The sequence below is a fragment of the Cicer arietinum genome, chromosome 3 (assembly GCF_000331145.2).
Source record: "Cicer arietinum cultivar CDC Frontier isolate Library 1 chromosome 3, Cicar.CDCFrontier_v2.0, whole genome shotgun sequence".
Taxonomy (NCBI): domain Eukaryota; kingdom Viridiplantae; phylum Streptophyta; class Magnoliopsida; order Fabales; family Fabaceae; genus Cicer; species Cicer arietinum.
Window position 1 is genome coordinate 60,761,356 of NC_021162.2, and position 25,475 is coordinate 60,786,830.

General features: G+C 30.5%; 3 protein-coding genes and 1 long non-coding RNA gene across 4 annotated transcripts; 2 read left to right on the forward strand and 2 right to left on the reverse strand.

Moving 5' to 3' along the window:
- The first annotated feature begins 495 nt into the window (after nucleotides 1-495).
- Nucleotides 496-8,185, forward strand: LOC101495744 (NAD-dependent malic enzyme 59 kDa isoform, mitochondrial). The gene is made up of 20 exons (XM_004492647.3): nucleotides 496-677; nucleotides 796-964; nucleotides 1,514-1,610; nucleotides 1,764-1,882; nucleotides 1,980-2,147; nucleotides 2,901-3,029; nucleotides 3,235-3,295; nucleotides 3,552-3,655; nucleotides 3,731-3,814; nucleotides 3,928-4,034; nucleotides 4,191-4,293; nucleotides 4,609-4,716; nucleotides 5,772-5,837; nucleotides 6,013-6,085; nucleotides 6,178-6,264; nucleotides 6,430-6,484; nucleotides 6,577-6,648; nucleotides 7,066-7,128; nucleotides 7,442-7,556; nucleotides 7,786-8,185. Exons 2-20 carry the CDS (start codon nucleotides 845-847, stop codon nucleotides 7,855-7,857), a joined length of 1,803 nt encoding a protein of 600 aa, XP_004492704.1. The 5' UTR covers nucleotides 496-677; nucleotides 796-844; the 3' UTR covers nucleotides 7,858-8,185.
- Nucleotides 8,186-10,487: 2,302 nt separating this feature from the next.
- Nucleotides 10,488-15,346, forward strand: LOC101510344 (uncharacterized). Its single transcript, XM_012713661.3, has 10 exons — nucleotides 10,488-10,736; nucleotides 11,014-11,260; nucleotides 11,860-11,901; nucleotides 12,010-12,183; nucleotides 12,553-12,929; nucleotides 13,557-13,652; nucleotides 13,757-14,006; nucleotides 14,419-14,478; nucleotides 14,626-14,805; nucleotides 14,891-15,346. The coding sequence occupies exons 1-10, from the start codon at nucleotides 10,717-10,719 to the stop codon at nucleotides 15,266-15,268; spliced, it is 1,824 nt and encodes a 607-aa protein (XP_012569115.1). The 5' UTR covers nucleotides 10,488-10,716; the 3' UTR covers nucleotides 15,269-15,346.
- A 241-nt stretch (nucleotides 15,347-15,587) lies between these two features.
- LOC101510675 (transcription factor MYB65-like) lies at nucleotides 15,588-18,084 on the reverse strand. Its single transcript, XM_004492969.4, has 4 exons — nucleotides 17,853-18,084; nucleotides 17,268-17,752; nucleotides 16,215-17,184; nucleotides 15,588-16,110 (listed from the first exon to the last, which is right to left on the reverse strand). The coding sequence occupies exons 2-4, from the start codon at nucleotides 17,736-17,738 to the stop codon at nucleotides 15,734-15,736; spliced, it is 1,818 nt and encodes a 605-aa protein (XP_004493026.1). The 5' UTR covers nucleotides 17,739-17,752; nucleotides 17,853-18,084; the 3' UTR covers nucleotides 15,588-15,733.
- A 5,862-nt stretch (nucleotides 18,085-23,946) lies between these two features.
- Nucleotides 23,947-24,575, reverse strand: LOC140919524 (uncharacterized). The gene is made up of 2 exons (XR_012162157.1): nucleotides 24,407-24,575; nucleotides 23,947-24,315 (listed from the first exon to the last, which is right to left on the reverse strand). It is a non-coding gene; the product is annotated as an uncharacterized lncRNA (long non-coding RNA).
- Nucleotides 24,576-25,475: the final 900 nt, after the last annotated feature.

Here is a 25,475-nt window from a genome sequence, read left to right on the forward strand (position 1 = left end):
AAAAATAATCACACAATCTATATATGTTGACAAAATTAGCAATATATTTTAAAGCTAACTAATTAAAGTCATATCAATTTTCTGTCAAAAAAATCATATAAATTTATATTTTAAAAATAGAAAATATTAAATATATGTTTGATTTTAATTTTAGAAGGACTGAATTTAATTCAAAAGTAATAAAATTGATTTTAGCATGTTCAAATACTCTTGAACATATTTGATTTTAAAATTAAATAAAAGATTTATAATATTTGAATTAAAATGTAATTCTTACTCTAAAATATATTATCTGAAAATGAATTGAAGGGGATGTATAAGAGAAAGAAAATGATGGTACCGCAATGTCAACAAAAAAAATAATGGCATTTTTAGTTAGTCACCATCGTATACACTTAAGTGACCCCACTGTCTTTTGCCCGGATCTCTTCGGTCAGTTTTTCTTTCTACCATTTAATCTTTCAACGATGCCCGAATCTGAAACGGGTAGCACCTGCAACAACTGATTCAAACTGTTTCTTTAACCTCGCACAAGAAACAAACACGCACGAACAATGTGAAGAGAGAGAAGCCTTCACACTTCTTCACCTTATAAATTCTCACGCTCTCCGCTATAACACCTACCTCAATTCTTTACGTACCAAACTTTGCACTATAAACTTTCTCAACGAAAAAAGGTGCTGCTACTAAAAACTGAGATTTTCTTTTTTTAATCTTTTTTTTAAATAAAAATAAAAATAAAAATAAATAGCATTTGATTTTAAAGTTCATTTTGATTTTGCTTTGGCTGAGTAGGTCGTGCAGTGGGTTTGAGTTTGGTGGTTTACGGTTTTGATTTGGAAGAATGTGGAAGCTCACGCGACTCGCCGCGCCGCGATCGCGGTGTTTCTCGACGGCGATTCCTGGTCCGTGCATGGTTCATAAACGTGGTGCTGATATTCTACACGATCCTTGGTTCAACAAGGTTCATTCATCATCTTTCTCTTCCACTTCACATTTTGTAGAACTAGTTTTGAGTTCGCTCTAACTCTGTTTCTCTGTCTCTCTCTCTCTCTTTCTTTTTTTATTTTTTAATTTGTTTTTTGAGGTTGTAATTGTTTTAATTAATTATTTTTCATGTTGATGAATTTGTACTGTTAAGTGATTTGACAGAAAAATTATAGGATTTTCAATTGGTATTTATTTTTTCCATAAAAAATGTGGTCATATTGATGACTTTGTGTTTGTGATATGGTTTAGTTGATGTGAACCCTCAGATTAGTTTGAAATTTAGTTTTTTGCTTGGAGTTATTATATACATCCGACATGAGCAGTTTTAAGTTCGTTTGATAAATGCTGAATGTGACAATGTGTTACAAAATGTTTCTTATCATGCGTCAATCCTACCAATGTGACTTACTGAGGGTTTAGATAAAAAATTTACTATCAGCATCAAATTTCAAGTTTCTCATGCCTGTTCTTAATCATTGTTTTGGATCCTAAAACTTTTTTTTGTTTAATTCTCAAAATGTAGGATACTGGATTTCCTTTAACTGAAAGGGATCGATTGGGGCTTCGGGGCCTCCTTCCTCCTCGTATCATTTCATTTCAAGAGCAATATGATCGTTTTAGTAAGTTTTATGCCTAATATTCTAATCTGAAATTTCAGTAATTAATGGCTATCTTAAATTATATTACGTGAAGTGCTAGTGTGATTAGCTTCATGTTTGTTACCCATCTTTAATGTTTGATAGCCGTAACATATTATTGTTTTACCTTTCCAGTGAGCTCATATAGATCATTGGAAAATAATACCCAGGGCCAATCAGATAAGATTGTTTCCTTATCGAAATGGAGGATCTTAAATAGACTGCATGACAGGAATGAGACTCTGTACTATAGAGTGAGTTTGATGATGAAATTGGGTTGATTATGTGAGAAAATTTGGTAACGTTTATTCTTAAAATGACTTTTATGATATTGCCTTTCATTCTCTTCAGGCTCTCATTGATAACATCAAAGAATTTGCTCCAATAATCTATACTCCTACAGTTGGGTTAGTGTGTCAAAATTATTGTGGATTATTTAGACGCCCACGTGGAATGTATTTTAGTGCCAAAGATAAAGGAGAGATGATGTCAATGATCTATAACTGGCCAGCTCCTCAGGTATTGGATTGATCTTGGTGAATAATGTATCCCTTTTCTTTTTGTTCATAATTGAAATGGAAGTGAACCTTTTCTTTTCATTCTTCCCTTCAAATACTACACAACATTGTTCAAGTTTGTCAGGGTTGGAACATTTGAAACATAACAGTTCTGCAGTTACTTGAATTCTGTTGATGAATTTAGTAAAATTTTAACATCCTAATAGATAAACGGTTATTCATATGAGCAGGATGTTGCATTTTTATTATGGATCCATTTAGTTTCACCAAATATATTTTGTTTTATTAGTGCATTGAGGACATCTGTTCGATCTGAAACTTGCTATATTTTCTTTTGATATTTTTTTGAATTTTCGTAAATATACCGAGCTAGAGTAAGGTTTATGTGGGTATTGGGTTTATGAAATAGCGGGGAGGTAGGTGAAAATTGGAAAATATAGAGGAGTTTATTGTATTTTATTTTTCTTATTAAAAGACATTCTTTTGTGCTGTCTAAACATTTACTTGGTACTCATTTTAAATTTGTTTATAGAACTTCGTCAATGATTTAGGTATTTAGATCTGAATATGGTTACTTCATTTCTTACCACTTTTTGTCATTACAATGTTAAATATCCCAGTTACTGGATGAGGCGTTATGTGGCTATATGTCTTGTTGCAGTTTAGGAGGTTTTTGGTTGATTAAGTAACAAACTTGTTCCTAGCTTGTGTTATTCATTTATTATTATTGATCTTAATCATCTTACTGTTTCAGGTAGACATGATTGTCTTGACAGATGGTAGTCGTATCCTTGGGTTAGGTGACCTTGGAGTTCAGGGCATTGGAATACCAATAGGAAAACTTGATATGTATGTTGCTGCTGCTGGTATCAACCCACATAAAGTATGTGCTTCTTTTCCCTAACTCTGTCAATGTATCTTTAATTTTCCCCTCAACTTGTGTATTCTGCGTGTATTTTGATTTATTTGTTACATATTTAAAACTTTTGATTTTGCACAGTATTTAGGTTTTCATTTTAACTGCAACTTGGTAAGGCCAGTAACTTTGCTTTAACTTATGCGGTATGCTTTATTCTTAACTGTGGCAGATCCTTCCAGTCATGCTGGATGTTGGCACGAACAATCAAACGCTACTTGATGATCGCCTTTGTGAGTAAACATCATTCTGTTAGATATTTTGTTTGCTTATTTCTATTATTGTATTCTCTCATCTTTCATTTTCAGGGGACATATTTGCTTTATAAACTGAGGAAGATTTCATGTTTTTAGCACCCTGGATTATGTGGTTGCGCTTAAATAATATAAATTATGGCTCTGTCACTTCTGTTGATCTCTGGACCATGCTAATTCCTCCTTGTTTACAGCATGAAAGTTACTGTATTCTGACATGATTTTCATGTGATAGATTTAGGAGTTCGACAACCTAGGTTGGAAGGTGAAGAGTATCTGTCAATTGTAGATGAATTCATGGAAGCTGTTCACGCACGATGGCCGAAGGCTATTGTGCAGGTTTGTATTTCTTTTAGAACGTGTTTCTCTTGATGTTTGAATTAGTAATCGGTTGATATTGACTGATTTTTTCAGTTTGAGGATTTCCAAATGAAGTGGGCTTTTGAAACCCTGAAACGATATCGTCAAAGGTTTTGCATGTTTAATGATGATATACAGGTGAGAAAGCGATATGTTTTTAATGTTGAAAATGTTCAAACAGTTAAGTAATGGGTTGTGTCCTTGAAGTAACTACTGAAATCTTGATTTCCATCATTTTCACTGTCCAATAGGGCACAGCTGGTGTTGCACTTGCTGGATTACTGGGAACTGTAAGAGCGCAAGGTCGACCATTGTCTGATTTTGCGAAACAAAAGATAGTTATGGTTGGAGCTGGGAGGTACTTGCAAAACTTATTGTGATGTAATCCTTATTGGTTGTCCAGTTGGTTTTATTATTCGAACAAGCTTCTCCTTATCACTACTTTCTGCCTGACATGGCTGCCAAAATACTGTCTCGTCCTGCCTAACATGATAACCTTTTTCCTGACTTGCAGCGCAGGGCTTGGGGTTCTTAACATGGCTGTCCGGGCAGTTTCAAGGATGTCAGGGTGTAGTGAAACAGCTGCGAAAAGTCAATTTTTTTTAATTGATAAAGATGTATGTTTTCACTGTCTTTAATTACACAGTTGTATTGTTAGTGCTTCAAGTTGCAGTACCCAACCCCCAACCCATAAACATCTTCATGATTCTATATCATGTTGTTACCTCGTGATTATTAGCTCAACTTTTTGTAACCCAAATATTCTCATTTTTTTATCGTCAAATTCTGCCTTCATATATAATTTTGACGTCTGTGATAGATGTATGCTCTTTGGTTTCTGTTATTTCCATTGTATGTATCTGATTCTGTTATTAACGTTGATATGATGCATCCTTTAAGTCTGTCAGTGATGACGTGATGCCTGATTGCAGGGTCTTATCACGACAGAAAGGAGTAATCTAGATCCAGCTGCAGTTCCATTTGCTAAAAATCCAAGAGATCTTGAAGGGCTTGCAGAGGGTGCTAGCATCATTGAAGTGGTAATGCTATTGAATTTGTTTGAGGAAAACACCATTGGCTTTAGCCTTTTATTTATGGATAAAATAAACTATGATACTTACTATAAAGCAGAAATTATTTTAATCAAAAAAAGAAAAATTAAAGGGGAAATTATAATAACCTCCCCTAAAAGTCTTTGCAAATATCACTCACACTCCCTCTATTTGGTAAATGATCATTTACCTCACTTAATTGTGTTACATAAGACTAATAAGTACTCCTCTGCTTTAACCTCTGTTAGTTGCTCTGCATCAGTCACAATATCTTTGTTTTCCTTCAAAATTTTATGGTTGAGTTAGTTGAAAAGGGAATCTTGATTGGTAAAACAATTTGACTGAGATAGAGGAAGCCATGATGTTGCACCATCCTTCAACATAATCATTCACAAATCTGCTAAAATTAATTGTATACATCATCTAAAGCATTACAACACCACCATTTCAAATAGGTTTTGATAATTTATAATAGTTTATAGCAACAAACTTGCCTATATAAGAATGAATCAATAGTTCAATATCATGTTATATTATATTGAAATTGTATAAAAAAAACTCTTCATTATCGTATTTTCTCTCAATGAACAGGTTCATATGTGTTTAGTGTTATTATTATTTTGAACACTGTGTTTAGTGTTATTATGCTTCTTTGATATCAAGACTATTTTTTATGAAGATTGGAAGGATGGTTTGGAGGGTATAATTTGTGTGTCTTCAACAGATGAAAGTGATTGCATGAGGTGTGAGACTGCTTGTAGGTTGTTTGATCATTTTGTGGCTGGGCTTGTTAACATTTGAATTGAAGTTAGTGTTATTTTTCTAACGGAATATAAGCGGGGTTAGAGTTTAGGGGAGGTTAGTGATTTGAAAAAATAGAAAGGGTGTGAGTGATATTTGCATAGATCTTAGGGGATGTTAGTGTAATTTCCCCTAGCATAAACTATTATGTTTATATAAGAAGATTCTTAAATTATGCTACTTTAAAGACATGCATACTCGTTCATGTGCATGTTGTAACTATTGATGCTTATTATCTTTAGGTTAAAAAGGTTAGGCCCCATGTGCTGCTTGGATTGTCTGGGGTTGGTGGTGTTTTTAACGAGCAGGTAATTACCTTTTATAATGCCACTCTGATAATGTCTATTTCCTCAATGAAGTATATTCGACAATTAAATGCAATAGACATGTTTTAAAATGTCTTGTTTAGACATCTTTGGGTTTTGCATCATGCATTTGACTGTAATTGGGTTTCTTTATTTTAATGGTTGGGATTCAACTCAGGTTCTTAAGGCAATGAGAGAATCGGTTTCAACAAAACCTGCTATCTTTGCCATGTCTAATCCCACTATGAATGGTTTGTTTGTACAAGGCTTATTATGCACTCACAGTTGCTTGATAGTGTCCATGTTTTTCATTTTCTCATTTTTTCTGTTATTATTGGGACAGCTGAGTGCACTCCTATTGATGCATTTAATCATGCTGGAGAAAACATAGTGTTTGCAAGTGGAAGCCCTTTTGAAAATGTAGATCTCGGTAATTACCTCTGAATATGATTCTTTATCTTTGAAGTACTGTCTTTTTCATATATTTGACAGCCATGGAGGCTATATAGGATATGCATCTTGTTGGTACAAAGTTTGGTTGATTTGTTCAGCATCATGTGTAACAACCATTACCTCTAAATTAATTTTTGTACAGGAAATGGAAGAGTTGGCCATGTAAATCAAGCCAACAACATGTACCTGTTCCCAGGGTATGGTCAATGGTGTGGGCTTATATATTTTCATGAATCATGGCTCTGAATGGAAATGCCAGCGTAATTTCTAATGTAACCTTCCATTTCAGGATTGGCTTGGGATCACTTCTGTCTGGTGCTCGTCATATTACAGATGGAATGTTGCAGGCAGCATCTGAATGGTATTTCCCACACCAGTGGAAGTTTTGAAAATAATCTTGTTTGATGTTTGTAGTGCTTGGTGTTAGGCATAACAATTGAGCACTTTGACCTCTTATTATTGTCAAATCATTTTGTCTGTTTTATACCTCCTTTCTTTGAAATTTTTCTCTACAAGCCTTAATGTTTACTAGCCCAGAAATCCATGTGGATTTTATTTGTGTAAAGTAAGAAATAACAAGATTAATAAACACCGCAGGCGGCAGTCCCTCACCCTTGCCACGGACTCTACACTACCTTCAGCACATTTCTTCTAAAATTAGATGATGAAAAGCTTATTAATATTTTTTTTTTGTTTTTTTGTGCATTTGACTACCTCTCTGATGAGATGCCACTCAATTCCTTTTAAATATATTACTAATGTGCTGTCATCTTCACAGCCTTGCATCATACATGAAAGAGGAAGATATCAATAAAGGAATCTTGTATCCATCCATTGATTGGTAAGCTCAATTATTTTTCTTGTTATCATTTGATTTTCGTTCTCTCATGGCTCTCCTTTACCGTAGCACTTTTCTGAACTACTTCAGAGAAATAAAAATCAATTTGTTTAGACACACTAAAACTGATTCTCTGACTCTAATAGGATCTTGATCCAAGTTTGGTACCGTGTAACAATATAGTTTTTGGAAACAAAACTATGTTTCATATAATATGGTTAAGAAAACATGTATCCAAATTTTAAAAGAAACAATGGTGTGGGTGTATATTATTGTGTGTGATAGCTAATAAGTCAATTATACTCTTGCACTGCAGTATACGAAATGTCACAGCAGAGGTTGGGGCTGCTGTTCTACGTGCAGCAGTTGCTGAAGGGTTGGCTGAAGGACATGGGGGTGTTGGGTCCAAGGAACTTGCACATATGTCAGAAGTATGGAAACTTTCAGATTACCCACCTATCATGCATTGCATATTCTGGTTGTGTGGACTGGTATAATTTGTACTCTATCAGGGGAGAGTGAACCAAACAAGATTAGAAACCGTCCATATCAAAATTGACCAGATCTCTTATATATATGGTTCTTAATTGTGTAAAGGCTAGCCTGGTTAAGTTTTACTCATACTGCTAACTCATGGTTGTTGCTTTGGCTGCATTGCAGGAGGATACTGTGGAGTTTGTCCGAGGAAACATGTGGTACCCTGAGTATTGCACTCTTGTTCATGAAAAGTGAACATTCTGTGAAGGCATTGCATTAATCATATCTCAAAGTTATCCAAGCCATGTACTATTTTTGGTTTTTAATCACAGCAATTCATGACACTGACAAGGTTTAGAAAGTTGAAGGTCAAAAATATGGAAGGGAAGGGGAAAAAGATGTTTCCGTATGTTGCAGCCGTAAATTGTCATTTGTTGGTCCAATGATGTTTTGACTTAATATTCCTTGGTTTTTTTCTTTTAAAGAAGCTCCATGTTTACCATCAAAAGAAAAAGAAAAAAAAAAGGACAGTTGTTTAAATTGAAAATCTTCAAATTGCTCGTAAATTTTTCTGATTACTCCAGACTTGAAGTTTGTATTTGCATAAAATGGAATTGAAAAAAGATGAAAAAGATTAAACACAAGACACCAAAGAATTGTTAACTCAGAGCAATGCTCCTGGGTGACAAAATGTGAAAGAAAAGTTCTATTATTGATCAAATAATACAATGGTATTAATGACAATATATGAAAGAAAAAGTTCTATTATTGATCAAATATTACAATAGTGTTAATTTATAAGATTTTTCTGATATTCGCCTAGCTACCAGAATTTTTCCTTTTTTCTCTCTTCTCTCAATGTATTTTTCTGATGACGATCATACACACATTTTCTCTATTTATATGAAAATTAGTTACAACTTATAAGTTTCTAAAAAACAGAAAATAACTCATACACACATTTTCTCTATTTATATGAAAATTAGTTACAACTTATAAGTTTTTTACAACTGTCACATCTGAAAAACAAAAAATAACGAACTCGTTAACCACCGTTATTTTGACAGCTTTGAGAAGACATGTTGGACCAATAAGTTTCAGTTACCGTTTAATTCAAGATCCATACTATTTGTGTCAACGTATTATAAGTTTCAGTTACCGTTTCTTTATTAACACACCAACTAGTAATTATAAACATCTAGTCTATCGAGGTTATGGTTTAGTGGTTGGTGGAAAAAAAGAATTAAAAAGCAAAATGACAAGAAATCGAGAATTCTATAAGGCTGTACTGCTCATCTTATTTACGCGGTATAATATAAGAAAAGTGAAATTTGAGAAAGGCTTCAGAAGTCATGTTTGCAGTGAATTCGATAGTACACAGAGGCTACGGTTCTCCAAAATTTTCGATAATTTTTTTAAAAATAATATATTATTTTTAATAATTTAAAATAAAAATGTTATTATTCTTAATTTTATAAGAGACATTTGAATTGTAATTTTGTCAATAATAATTGATCTATTTGGTATAACTTAAATTCAAAAGTAGAATTGTGATTTCATGTCTAATTTAGAAAAAACTTTTACAAATAATTTGATTAAACGTATAGAAGTAGTTAAATTTTATATAGAAAAAAATATTTATATTTAAAAAATTAAAAATGAATAATTATTAATTACGACAAAGTTGTGAAAACTAAATTATATAAATCTATAAGATAATTGTGGTTTAATATATTTTATCGTTGTCGAAATGTATATTTTAGTCTAATATGTAAATATGACATACTATAAGTGCATATTTTCTTACTACACGAATTAACCTAATCAAATGATATACATCATGTAGATTGTACCATGTGTAGATCCTCATTTCATAATGTATATTGACTAAAATTTATTTTATTTATTTTTTAATTATTAAAGTTATAATTTTTATTAGGCTTAATTTTTAAGGTTAGAATAGGGTCTCCAAAATCTTTAAGATTAACCAAAAAAATAAACTTTTGTAGAACAAATTATAACTGAGATGTCTATTATAAAAAAAATCAGAGAGAATAATTTATAAAAAAATTACCTAAACAACTACAATAATTATAAAATGAAATAAATTTTACCTAAATTCTAACTAAATTTTATTTATTAGAAATGTAAACCAAAATTTAATTTACTACATCTTTCTAATATATATTTCTAAATTTACGATTTAAAATTCTTATGTCTAATACAATATTATATTTTTTATTTATATATTAAAATTTAAAAATTTCAACCGATTTTCATTCAAGATCCGCACTGTATACATGATTATTCTAATAGAACAATATTATTTATTAATTAGTGTAATTGTGTTAAATTTGAATATTTTCAATAAACAAATTTACTTGTCAAATAGAAATTTGTGTAAAATAACCAACATCACCTTACTTTAATAGTATTACATCAAAAATAGATAACTTCCTTTAAATATGAGTATAAACTAGTTTCATATCCATTAATCTCATTCATTTTATACAAACAATATAAGAGGATAAAAAAAGGTTCCCGTATAGAAAAAATTAATAATATAAAAATCTCAAGCAGATTATGTGGAACATTCTTTGAATTTTTCCTTGTCTATTTCCTCAGATGTGGTGGTTAGTCCAGTTACATGTCATAAGTGCTGCCACTAGTACTACCAACGTTTCCAAAAAGAAATAACGAAGCTGTTGAAAAGATAACATGCTTTAGTAACATTGCTAAGTTGGAACACGTTGATAATAGTCTACCGTTGAAATTTTATCGATGATAGACGAAATTTTTTCATAAATATTAATTAACGGTCCTCATAGTTTTATAGTTAAAATGCTACCAATCATAGTCTTTAAATAATAAATAAAGGTGTTTTTATTTATTAAATATGTACACTAAATAGTACACAAAATTACTCTAATACGAAAAGAATATTAACTTATAGTTAAAGTTTCATATCACTTAATTATTAGTTCAAACCAATTCATTTAACTATTACTTGTTAGACACAAATGCTTTTGATAAATTTATACCTTTAATTCTTTATATATAATACATTGTTAACCCCCCAGCCTTCTTACATGCAATCATTCACTTTCAGCATCTATGGCAGAAGCAAAACTATGGTTAGTATTACTACTATACCACATTGGACTCCTTTCTTTATTTTTTAACTCTAATTCATTGTATAATAGAGATTTACTGCAACCACTTTGTTGTCGAAAACATAGGCACAATTAATTGAACTTCGTGATTAATCATTGGATTCTTGTGTGTTTATTTATCTGCTTTCTTTAGAATCAAATTTGCTATTTTAACACAGATTTATTTATTTTTCCTTTCTTGTGTATTTTGCATAATTTGTAGCATGATATGAAATTATTTATGGTTTGTGTTTTTTAGGTATGCTGTTGTTACTGGGGCAAACAAAGGGATAGGATTTGAGAGTGTTAAAATATTGGCTTCAAATGGAGTCAGAGTGGTGCTGACATCAAGAGATGAGAAAAAGGGGCATGAAGCCATTGAGAAATTGAAAGAGTTTGGTCTCTCTGACCAAGTCGTGTTTCACCATCTTGATGTGACTGACCCTACTAGTATTACCTCACTAGCAAAGTTTGTTGAGACTCAATTTGGGAGACTTGATATCTTGGTAAGAAGGCATATATTTTATACTAAATATTCTAACTATGGATTTCACTTTCAATACTTTTCTTTTTTCAGAAAAAATAAATGTAATTGATGACTTTTATTTTGAAAATAAGAGAGAATCTTTTGTATGGTAGTTTTTGCATAAAATCCTATAATGGAATGAAGTGCTTAAAGACACAAAAATCTGTGCTACTATTTGTGTTAGAATAACAAATCCAATTCTAAAGAAAGAAGATAAAAAACACAAGAATACAATAATTGATTATGGAGTTTGGCCAATTATGACTACATACGGACAAAAGAGTGACTGCTAGTCTGCTACAACTGTTCCATTATGCAACAAATTAGAATTACAAAACACACAACTGAGTTTAAATTCAGCTTTATTCGCTCTGATATGATATGTTAAAGCGTCTGCTCAGTTATCAATGATATGAGCCATACTCATCAATTTGGTTATAATAGATGGAAAATTATTAAACAATGTTATGATGTATCACAAAACTATAAGGCTTGAGTATTCAGCTTTTTTGCTATCCTTTAGTTTTATATGAATGAATCTATTAATTTCTTAATTAAACTTTCTAAATTTTGGTGTAGGTGAACAATGCAGGAGTCAGTGGTGTCAATCCCTATGAAACAGTTAGTGTTCTTAACTTCTTATTTAATTTGTTTATTGTGTTGAAGTATTATCATTGGTGTATTATGAAGCTTCTATTAAAACTTTGAATTTCTTCAACATGAATGAAGGTAGGATCAACAGTTGAATGGGAGAAACTTACTCAAACTAGTGAGATGGCTGAAAAGTGTCTAAGAACAAACTACTATGGTGTTAAGGAAACAACTGAGTCATTTCTTCCCCTTCTCCATTTATCCAATTCTCCCAAGATTGTTAATGTTTCCTCCCAAGCAGGGTTATTAAAGGTACAAACAAGAGTACGAGCCAAAACAAAACTTTTAAACTACTCTCTAATTTAGTTACTGAAATTGAAAGCGTTGTCAACTTAATCTTTGAAATTAACGAAATGTCAAAATTATTTGCAAATATGAAAAATTTCAATCATATTAGTCACTTTTAGGGACTAAATTCCAAAATGACTAATATGATTAAAGATTTTCAGTTCCATAAACTATTTTCAAATATTAAAAAATTTATGAACTAAATTGACAATGTTCTATAGCTTCAGAGGCTAAATCGGTGATTCCGTAAAAAAAAAAATCTTTGATTTTAGTCCTATTTAAAATATGATATTACATTTCATCCTAAACATTGACAAAATTGTGATGTTTCAGAATATACCAAACCAAAGGGCTAAAAGGGTATTTGATGATGTTGAAAATCTTAAAGAAGAAAGAATAGATGAGGTACTTCAAGAGTTTATCAAAGACTTCAAAGAAGGTTCACTAGAAAACAAAGGGTGGCCAACCATAATGTCTGCATATATAGTCTCAAAAGCAGCAATTAATTCTTACACAAGGATTTTAGCTAAGAAACATCCAAACTTTTACATCAACTGTGTGTGTCCTGGTTTTGTCAAAACAGACATCAACAGAAACACTGGCATGTTATCTGTTGACCAAGGTGCTGCTAGTGTTGTGAGATTGGCACTGTTGTCTGATGGTTCCACTTCTGGCTTCTTCTTTATTAGGGAAGAAGTGTCAAATTTTTGAATGGTTTTAAATGTATTACAATTATTATGCAGGTAGAATAATAAAACATTATAGAATGTGCCTGTTGCTGATATTTTTTTAGCCTTGTATATGTGTCATAGTAAATTGTGGAGATGCAATGTTTAGGACATTGGATTAACCCATTATTAGTTATGAAATTTTAAAAACAACCAAATAAATTTTAATGCCTGCTTATCATAAAAGGTGTACTAAAGATTGGATGTGAATGGAATGAAATGGTATTCGAGATAAAAACTAAGAGACCAATTACACCTCAAATATACTTGAAATTGAAAAGTGATTTGTTTAGTCCCACATGGATTAGAAATGAACTAAATGAATCATATATAAAAGATGTGGCTCTCGTACATTCAAATGCCTTAAGATTTTGGATAAAGTTGTAATGTCAAGATTTTTTGGCGGGAGCAAGAGTGGAGAGGGAAATGCCGTCTAAAATATCCAAATCCAGAAGGAATAATGTGTACATGACAGTAATTCAATCAAGATTTATGTAAACGGCAATTGATTCCATTTATGCAATTTTAAAAACAATAACACGACACATTGTAACAAACTAACACACATTATTTATATATCTTTCTTAATTTATATTGATGATACTATAGGTTTGTAATAGGTGCTGATACAGCAAATTTAAATTCATCAATCACTAGAAAACTATCACCTCCTAATTGCTACATAATGGGGGAAGAACCAAAAAGGTTCATTTGTTGTTTAATTGATTGAAGTCTTTATAGTGTACAGAAAAATCAAATACTTTGTAGCGACATAGTTGATTAATTACTTTTATGAAATTTCTTTTCAGGTATGCTGTTGTGACAGGAGCAAATAAGGGCATTGGCTATGGAATATGTAAGAAATTGGCTTCAAGTGGTGTTGTGGTTGTGCTAACAGCTAGAAATGAAGAAAGAGGTTTGGAGGCTGTAGAAAGACTCAATAAAGAGTTTGGTCTCTTTGACTTTTTGGTTTTTCACCAGCTTGATGTGAATGACCCTACAAGTGTTGCAACCTTAGCTGCTTTCATTAAAAACTTGTTTGGGAAACTTGATATCTTGGTATGAATTAAATCAATTAATGATAGTTTCTAGCTTTTTTACTCACTATAATTAGGATCTTTAATCTCTAGTTGGCATCTCAGTCTCAAGGTATCCATCCCTACAGCATAATTAAATCATTTGTGTCTGTTATGAGACTAATCCTTGAGTAAGCGGTGCAACATCAAAATTTTTCACATATAGTTTTCAGACTTTTATCAACAAATAAAATTAGATGCATTTTTAGTCTAGAAATAAATGTTTTACACTTTGTGTAATGATGATTATTGTCACATTATTTAATGACTTATGTATGTTGTCACACATTATTCATTCATCAAGGTTAAAGAAATCTTGAGTATGAAGGAACAAGAGTTAACCTATCTAAAGAACAAAAAGTAACTTTATTCCCACTATTTTCATATTGATGCAGGTGAATAATGCAGGTGTTACTGGGGGAAAATTATTAGATGGTGATGCTCTACTTAGAAAGGTATGTTTGCATTTTAGAAAATGCTAACTAAAGTTAACCAAACACTCATTTTTATTGTTAGCTCTTTTTATTACAACATTAAAAATTATTAGCTCTATATATGATGGAGGACTAACAAGTGAATAACATCATATTAATTTATTGTAGAGAAATGGAGCAGAATTTGATTGGAAGAAAGTAGGGTATGAAACCTATGAGTTAGCTGAAAAATGTTTGAAAACAAACTTGTATGGTGTAGAAAGAGTAACTGAAGCTCTTGTTCCCCTTCTCCAGCTATCCATTTCACCAACAATTGTCAACATTTCCTCAAGAGTAGGACTCTTGAAGGTAATTATAAATTTATTTATTTGTATAAGTCTTTTTAATTATTGATAAAATAATTTCAGTGGCATAATTTATTTGACTGTTTCAGAATGTATCAAATGAGTGGGCTAGAGGAGTGTTTAATGACATTGAGGACCTAACAATGGAAAAAATAGATGAGGTGCTTAAAGAGTTTGAGAAAGATTACAAAGAAGGAACACTAGAGATAAAAGGATGGCCAACTTTTGCTTCAGCTTATACAATGTCAAAAGCAGCTTTGAATGCTTACACAAGGATTATGGCAAAGAAATACCCTCATTTTCACATAAACTCTGTTTGTCCTGGCTTTGTCAAAACTGATATGAACCACAATACTGGAAACTTAAGCATTGATGAAGGTGTTCAAACTCCTCTAATGTTGGCACTTTTGCCATATAGTGCTCCTTCTGGTTGTTTCTTTCATAAGAGTCAAGTAATACCCTTTTGATCATTGTTTTATCTATTTTTCCTGCTCAAACTTCTACCTAAGAAGCTAGCCAATAAAATTTGTTAAATTCTGCCTTCATTTAATGTTAACAATGCTGTTAGGCCATTTTGACAGAGTCTTTAAGGAATTTAATCTGGTGGTTTAAATTAGAAGTTTGGTTCCTATTATTAACATTAAATTTTATATTAATTATTTTTCTAAATAACATTTACATTAATTTTTTTTAATACTGTTGCATATTATAATATAAAACCAAATATCAAACATGAGTATTCTTGAATCTTAATTGATAAAACTAAATATCAAAACATGAGTACTCTTGACACTCTAATAAAATCTAGATCAAACCCTTAACTATACAAATCACCGATTGACCAAATATATTCTGTGCTAATCAATCAAATCCACATCAAACACTTACAAATGCAAATCAATCATATTTCTTAAAAAACAATTGTAGATTGATCAAATATATTCAGTATTTGGCTCACTAATATACCTACACCAACTAAAGTCATCTGCTTGCGTCAAATCTTGATTCAGATATCCATCTGTAAACTGATTAAATGTATTTTGATTAATACCTGGAGCATTGAAGTTGGACAAATGGTGGGCTAAATCTATTTGATTCAAACTTCCTACCATGGAAGAATGGGCCGTGAAATTTAGTTGATTCAAATCTCCGTGCATGAAAGAATTATCTATTAACTGTGCATTTTGAATAATATAATGAGAATTGAAGTCGGGCAAAGCATCTTGGTGTGTCAAATTTAGTTGATCCAAATCTCCGTTAATGAAAGAATTATCTATGAACTGGGCATTTTGATTAATACCACCATAACCTGTAAAACAGAGAAAACTAATTAATGAAATCTCTTACCTGTTTTATCAACTATCATAAAATAAAAATATATAGTTGCAGAATGATATTAGATAAAATGCTAACCGTCAGGAGTTTCAAGTGGATAAGAATAAGACTCAGCCATTGAGAACATGCTAATATGATTATTGTTGTAGTCAGAAGACATAAATTGAGCAGAAGACTCCTCATATGCATTGTAAGTTGAGCTCTTGAATGCCTCATTCAACGCGGTTCTTTCCATTCCCTCTTGCAAGTTTGTGCCATTTGAATGGTTGTGGAATGAACTTGTTGTATTGAGTGGACCACGATTGTCAGGATAAAGAATTGATTGATTAGAATCCTCGATCGGAGGAAACTGAATCGATGCGTCGACAGACTCATGCAAAGGAAATCGGGACGCAGGCATGTCCAAGCTACATTGTTGAGTCTCTAAATTTTGGAATGAAGGGAGCTCATTTCTCATGCACCCATCATATATGGGTTCAGAAGAAGAGATATTGTTTAATGCATGATGATCGAAAGTAAGGTTATCATCATGTTCGTGATTGTCGACAGTAAGGTTATCATCGTCTTCATGAAACTGATCGCTATTGTCGAGAATAGAATCACTGGGAGAAGGAGACAACATACAGTAATTTTCACACTTATCAAACACTGGAATAGCAGCAGCATTACTGGTATAATTGTCTGGACGATTGAATGTTGTATCTTCCAATCGAGCACGCTTTGAGGGAGGCACAAACAAGATATTATAGATTGAGTCTATGTTTTGATCAACCAAACCACTTCCTTGCATATTTAACTGTGGTGGTAGAACAATTGCATCTGGACAGAGTTTGAAACTTTTAAATACCACATCAGGTATCTCGAAGTTTTCTCTTTGTGAATCATCATCATTTTGGTTGGCTACCACATCGTCATTTAAATGGTCTTGATTCATGTTGTTCGCCCTTTGCACTATTTCCTCAGGATAGATCGGTAAGCCAGCTTTTTTCATTCTTTTTACTCTTGTGTGCCAATAGTTTTTTATCTCATTATCTGTACGCCCAGGCAACTGAAACAAACATAGGAATGAGAATAGAACATATATCATAAAAAAAGGAAGAATATGCATTCAAAAGTGTAGTTACTACTAACCGACAGAGCAATTCGAGACCATTTATTTCTTAATAAATAGTGTTGTTCAATAAGTAACTTTTCTTCTTCTGCGGTAAATGCATCCTTTCTCAGATCAGGCCTCAAATGATTTGTCCATCTTAGGCGACAGCTCTTTCCGCAACGAGCAAGTCCAAATATTTTTTGGACCGCACTCCAATTTCCCTCTCCGTACTTTTGAACATATTCTACCAAAATTGCATCCTCAGCAGGTGTCCATGAACCCTTCTTTAAATTACCATCTCCTCCTCCTTCGATGTTATCTCTATTATCATTATCAGCTTCTTCTGCGGATACTGATGGCTGACTACCTCCATTAACAGTTACTTCTGGAGAAAACGGTCGACTACGCTTGAGCTTGACCGTTTTGCAATTATCATCCTCAGGTGATTCTAACGACCGACTAGGCTGGACTATTTTCCCACCTTCATCTTTCTTGGAAATACTACTCATGGCTGTCAATATGCCTAAAAAGTTGAATAAAGTATGAGGATTTTGAAGGCATAAAAAAGACAGTGGAGAGAACTAAAAGAATAAATAAGAGAATAAAGATGAATAGAAACGAACCAGCACCATACGATTGAGAAAGAAGGAAGAAACCGGAAAACGCTGCCGAACCTGACCTAACGATTGAGAAAGAAGGAAGAAAGCTGCCGGAAGGTGTGAGGATGGTTTTGGAGCGGTGGTCTTGAGAAGAAAGAAGTGAAGAGAGCGTAAACAGCGAAACGGTCTTCAGTATAAAGAAAGAAAGGGAGCGTAAAAACCGAAACGGGTAGTTTAGAAGTGGAGTCAACTATTTATAGCTGTTTAGTTTTCAAAGACTTAGCTTCGTAGTAGAAAAGGAGCGCTATTTAATACTTCTGTGTTGATACATTCAAATAAAGTCAAATACCATTTCAACCCCATTTTAATTTAATATTTTTATTTTTTTAAATTCAAAACAAAAAATCTACAAATATTATCAAAACAATTAAATGTTATTAAATAATTTAATATTATAAATTTTAATTTTGATTGAATTGTTAAAATATTTGTAATGATTGGTAATTATTCAAAAATAATTTTATTATTGAGATTGTGATAATTATTCTATTTAGATAAATTTAAAAATATCTAGAACGTAGTTTCAATTTATAATCAAACAATGATTTAAGTTTTTTTAGATAGAAAATATATTTCTATGTGTTATACTATTTAAATAGTTCTTTTAAGTGGGTGAGTATGTAGTTTCATCTACGATATAAATAATGAATTATAAATTATTTATAAGTAAGTTTAATGTGTATACAGTGTATATATTATAATTATATAGATTTATCATAGTATTATTTACGTTAAATATTAGACATTTTTAACAAAAATAAATTCTGTTTCTATATTATTGTCAAATTTCCAACACAAATAATGTGTGTGTGTATATATATATATATAGTATTGAAATATTATCTACTAAATATTTATACACTATAATAAAGCAAACATGATATTTTGGTAAGTTTGACATGTGTCACTTAAATAAAATGTTTAGGAAAATATAAAGTTTCTATTAATAGAAATAATTTATAAAGAAGAAAAAAAACAGAGACGTCTGTTGATAATTTATTGACCAATAAATCAATTACACCATGACACTTGATTGAGAGAAATAGTTTTTCCAACACTACTTTGTCACCACCACTTCAAATCAAGATTACATAAATTTAATTAAAAAATTTATTTTATTTTACAAATTGTTTGTGTGTCTTCATATTTTTTTTCTTCTTTCGCGTTCTTGGTTAACTGTCTCTCATCAATAATCTTCCATTTTCGGCACCTCCTTGACGATGTCTGAACAAAAAAAAAAATAGATTTTGTTGCTTCAAATTTTAATTTGGTTGTTAGAGTTGCATATGCGATTGAAAGTGGTTTCTGTCTGACATAGATTTTATGCGATGGAAATTGTATTGATTGATGACAAAGTTTAATTCTTTCTTTTATAACTTCGAAATTTTAAATTATACACAACTTGATTTTTGTTATGTTATTAATTTAACAAATTTGTGTTTCATATCTTTAGGGCGATAAAATTCAAGCAACGGTGCGAAAAACTATTATTTCTCAATTTGACACTAATATTCGTGATGGAGCTACGTACAACTTTAGTTAGTTTGGTGTTGCGTCTAATTTTGGAGCATATAGAACAACCGGTCGTTACTTCTTTTTTTAAATAGATGTCATGGTAGTTTTAATTGGAGTGGACCAAAACATAGTTTATGAGAGGATCGATGTCACTTAAAAATTTAAAGTTATTGACTTAGAGTCAAATGTGTGAGACTTTTTATATTATATAATTTTTTTTTCAATGTTTAATAACTTTTTCTATTAATTATTAACTAATTTCAAACATTACTTTAGCAACTACCTATTCAAATTCTTAGTAAAAATTACATAAATTTAATTAAAAAATTTATTTTATGAATTATTTTTGTATTTATCCTTCTGTGATGTATGAAAGAACAAAAATTGTACGTATTGGATATCTATAATAATTATTTTTAAGATTTTTCTTACTACATCCGAATCTAAATTCTCTACCAACTAGTTGTTGTCACGATAGATTCTAATAAATAGTTGCTACCACAAAGTTAAATTGAATCTAAAGCGAACCAGAGCTTTTACGTATGGATACAAATAACTTATAAGATTGAGGAAAAAAATATTAATAAGAGTCGTGTCATCCAAACAAAAAATAATTTATTTAGACAAATATAAAATTTATTTATAAATTGAAAAAAAAATACAATTGATTACACTAAGATTTGACAGTTTTTCCTTTTTTTTAATAATAGTTTTCACTACTTTATCAAATCATTATATCACGATTTGATAGTTCTTTTTACAACTAATGATTTTTCAAACACTATTTTTTCTCAATGATTATATTTTAATTCTACTAATGTACTATATATTTTACCTTTTAAATTTATTATTAAGTATCATGTAACTTCAAAGGATTCATGAAGACTACATTCGCCAAAATCAATAATTTTGAAGAATTTATGAAAGATTCACGAAGACTAACATGCAAGTTCAAAGATAAATGATAATCATAGTTTTTATATGTATTGTAATTATTTTTTGTAATAAGAAGATTATTTTTCTTTAGTGTTTAAGGTACACTTAATACTAGAATCAATTATATTTCGACACTTGATACAATGAAGCAAAATTTATATGAATTGTTAAATATCATGTATTTCATATAAGTTATATACTATGTTGAGTAATAAAAATAAAAATTTATTATTAAGTTTATATCCATATCCATTATTATTAATTTACTTAATATGTCCATATCCATTATTTTAAAAATTACTAGATCCAATCTAATTATTTAATTTTTCAATAAAGATTATTTTTATTTGTTTAAAATTATAAGTATTGTTTTATAGTAAGTTTTTTGGAAGAAAAAAAATTATTTAAAGAATTAAAAAATAAATAATTTGTAACCAAACTAAATTTATTTTTTAGTTAGATTTTTTTATCATATGAGATTGGATTGATGATAAAATTAAAATTATGTATTTAATATAAATGTCAATAAAATATATAAGAATTGATATATAAAAACTAATATAACAATTTAATTTAGTTAATGTAATTATTTATTACGACGCGGCGCAATGATTACGCACTATATTTTACATAGTCAAAACAATTATGTATATTTAAAAGTTATTTCCGGATACCGTCTATTCTCCATATCATTTCCAATTCATTTATTTCTATTTTATTTTGAATTTTACCTACAAATAGGTGTGAGAATAGGCTAGGCCATCCGACAGGGGCCTATGACCTGACCTACTTATGGTCTGGCCTAGCCTGGCCTATTTAATAAAAAGGCTAGACTCATACTATTTTTAAAGTCTATTTATTTAAATAGGTCAGACTCAAGCTTATAAAAAAGCTTATAAGGCCTAACAGGCCGACCTATATATATTTAATTATTTATTAATGTTATTTTTTATTATTATATTAATAATATTATTTTCTATTTCAAATTCTATCAATTAGGCAATCACTCAGTAGTCATTTCATATTCGGTAGTCATTCCATATTTAGTAGTCGTTCCATATTCGGTAGCAATTCAATTATTCAATAACTCAGTAGTCCTTCCATATTTGTTTGAGAGGTAATAATGGGTGTGTGTGTTTCAGAAGGAAAAAAAAAATCTATTCTTTGAAACCAAAAATTATGTTTTAGGGTTTAAAAGATGATTGTTTCAGATATTGTTAAAATTATTTTGTTAGAAAAATTATTTTTGTTTAATATATATATATATATATATATATGTACATTGATATTGGTATGGGGAGAGCATGTGGTATTGAAATATTATCTACTAAATATTTATACAATATAATAAAGCAAACATGATATTTTGGTTAGTTTGACAAGTGTCACTTAAACAAGGTGTTTAGGTAAATATAAAGTTTATGTTAATAAAAATAATTTATAAAGAAAAAAATATAAACAAAGGCGTCCGTTGAGAATTTATTGACCAATAAATCAATTACACCCTATAAACAGACACTTGATTGAAAGAAATAGTTTTTCCAACACTGCTTTATCAACTACCACTTCAAATCAAATTACATAAATTTAATTAAAAAAATTATTTTATTTTATGAATTGTTTGTGTGTCTTCATATTTTTTTCTTCTTTCGCCGTTCTTGGTTAATTGTCTCTAATCGATAATCTTCCATTTTCGGCACCTCTTGAAGATGTCTGAACAAAAGAAAACAGATTTTGTTGCTTCAAATTTTTCCAAAAAATGAGTCATAGAATTTGGTTGTTAGAGTTGTGCGACTGGATATGGTTTGTGTCTGACATATTTTTTATGCGATGGGAATGGTATTGATGGATGACAAGGTTAAATTATTTCTTTTATAAATTCAAAATTTTAAATTATACACAATGATTTGGTTATGTTATTAATTTAACAAATTTGTGTTTCATATTTTTAGGACGATAAAATTCAAGCAATGCGAAAAACCTATTATTTCTCAATTTGACACTAATATTCGTGATGGAGCTATGTGCAAGTTTCGTTATTTTGGTGTTGCTTCTAATTTTTTAGCATATAGAACAACCGATCATTACTTATTTTTTTAAATAGATGTCATGGTAGTTTTAATTTGAGTGGACCAAGATATAGTTTATGAGAGGAACGGTGTCACTTAAAAATTTAAAGTTATTGAGTTAGAGTCAAATGTGTGAGACTTTTTATATTATATAATTTTTTTTTCAATGTTTAATAACTTTTTCTATTAATTATTAACTATTTTCAAACATTACTTTAGTAACCACCTATTCAAATTCTTAGTAAAAATTACATAAATTTAATTAAAAAATTTATTTTATGAATTATTTTTGTGTTTATCTTTTTGCAATGTCTGAAAGAAAAAAAAAAATTGTACCTATTAGATATCTATAACAATTATTTTTAAGATTTGTCTTACTAAATCCGAATCTAAATTTTCTACCAACTAGTTGTTGTCACGTTAGATTCTAATAAATAGTTGTTGCTACAAAATTAGATTGAATTTAAAGCGAACTCGAGGTTTTATGCATGGATACAGATAACTTAACAGATCGAGGAAAAAAATATTGATAAGAGTCATGTCATCCAAACAAAAAATAATTTATTTAAACATCTTTGACATAAGGACAATACAACTTTCCTTTATTTGTAAGAAGTTATTTTTAAAGTAAAATTTTTTCCACACATATACGCTTCACTCAAACTATTAGAAATTAAACTAATTATATTGTTCTGTAGTTTTTTTATTTATTATCCTATATTGTGTATTCATATTAACTAATAATAGTATACTATTATTATTGTTTTTATTTTCACTACGCGAAAAAACGGCTTTTACAGCGCTTTTTTTAAGCCAATTACAGCGCTTTTTCAAAAAAATAAGCGCTGTGGAAACGAGCGCTGTAAATGATACAACAGCGCTTTTATAAAAGCGCTATAAAACATGTAAATACAACGCGCGCTTGTTATGCACATTTTACAGCGCTTCTTCACAACAAGCGCTGTAATATGCACCCCGTCATATGAGTTACGGGTGTGCATATTACAGCGCTTTCTCACACAAGCGCTGTAATATGCCCACCCATAATTTCATATATGGGTGTACATATTACAGCGCTTTTTCGAAAAAGCGTTGTAATATGCACCCCGTCTTATGAGTTATGGGTGTACATATTACAGCGCTTTCTCGAAAAAGCGCTGTAAAATGCCTACCCATAATTTCATATTATGGGTCTGCATTTTACAGCGCTTTTCTTGTACATATTACAGCGCTTTCTCACGAAAGCGCTGTAGAAGGTGCACCATTAAAGCGCTTTAGAACAACATTTTACAGCGCTTTTTAAAAAAAGCGCTGTAAAATGTGTTATTTTTTTTTTTTTAAACGCTGTAAATTAATTATTTGAAATGAAAAATGCTTTTTAGCTTTTTATGGCACTTTTTTTAAAAAGCGCTGTCTTTTATCTTTGTACCCAAAATTATTTTTGATCCAAAATCACTTCACAATCAGTAGAACAGAACATATTACAGACAATCAGTAGAACAGAACATATTATAGACAATCAGTTCACACAATCAATAGAACATAAATCAGAACTCTGTAACTTTTTTAACATATATGTAACTCTGTAATTTACAACCTAAGTAACTACATTCAGATACATATATACAACCTAATTTACAACCTAATTACCTACATTCAGATCCATTATATAATAACTAACAGATCCATTATATGCATATATTGTGTCCTATGATCATTTACATATAATAACTAACAGAATATACATTATATGCACTAGCTACCATATAATATTCAGATCCCTTGCCCAGCACAAGCTATTTCCCAGAAAATCAAATAATTTTCATGTCAAGCACGTACTGACACCATTCTTCCTTTAATTCCATCAGATCTTCCTCAGAATATGATGGACTGGAATTGGCAAAGTACTGCAATATAAAAATTGAACATATTATATTAAGTTAGTATCAAATATATAGATAATTTATATATGAAAATCATATAATGCAAATACCGTACCGTTTCTGGGATAATAGTTTTATTCTTCTCAACAATCTCCTTCATGAATCTCAATATGTAGTACCCACAGTCGATGTTATTTGTTTGACGAGGGCACTTTATTGAGATCCATGTAATGTTATTAGACTTCTGCTTCGACACTTTAGCACCTCTTTGAGCTCGATAAACTTTTAAGGCACTATCGAATGAATAAATGTGATTATTAGAGCATGAATATTTATATATATATATATATATAAATATTCATGCTCTAATAATCACATTTATTCATTCGATAGTGCCTTAAAAGTTTATCGAGCTCAAAGAGGTGCTAAAGTGTCGAAGCAGAAGTCTAATAACATTACATGGATCTCAATAAAGTGCCCTCGTCAAACAAATAACATCGACTGTGGGTACTACATATTGAGATTCATGAAGGAGATTGTTGAGAAGAATAAAACTATTATCCCAGAAACGGTACGGTATTTGCATTATATGATTTTCATATATAAATTATCTATATATTTGATACTAACTTAATATAATATGTTCAATTTTTATATTGCAGTACTTTGCCAATTCCAGTCCATCATATTCTGAGGAAGATCTGATGGAATTAAAGGAAGAATGGTGTCAGTACGTGCTTGACATGAAAATTATTTGATTTTCTGGGAAATAGCTTGCTGCTGGGCAAGGGATCTGAATATTATATGGTAGCTAGTGCATATAATGTATATTCTGTTAGTTATTATATGTAAATGATCATAGGACACAATATATGAACATGCATATGGATCTGAATGTAGTTTAGGTTGTAAATTAGGTTATATATATATACGTATCTGAATGTAGGTAATTAGGTTGTAAATTAGGTTGTATATATGTATCTGAATGTAGTTACTTAGGTTGTAAATTACAGAGTTACATATATGTTAAAAAAGTTACAGAGTTCTGATTTATGTTCTACTGATTGTGTGAACTGCTTATGGTATTTGAATATGTTTTGTTGTTGTGTGCACTGATTGTGAAGTGATTTTGGATCAAAAATAATTTTGGGCACAAAGATAAAAGACAACGCTTTTTAAAAAAA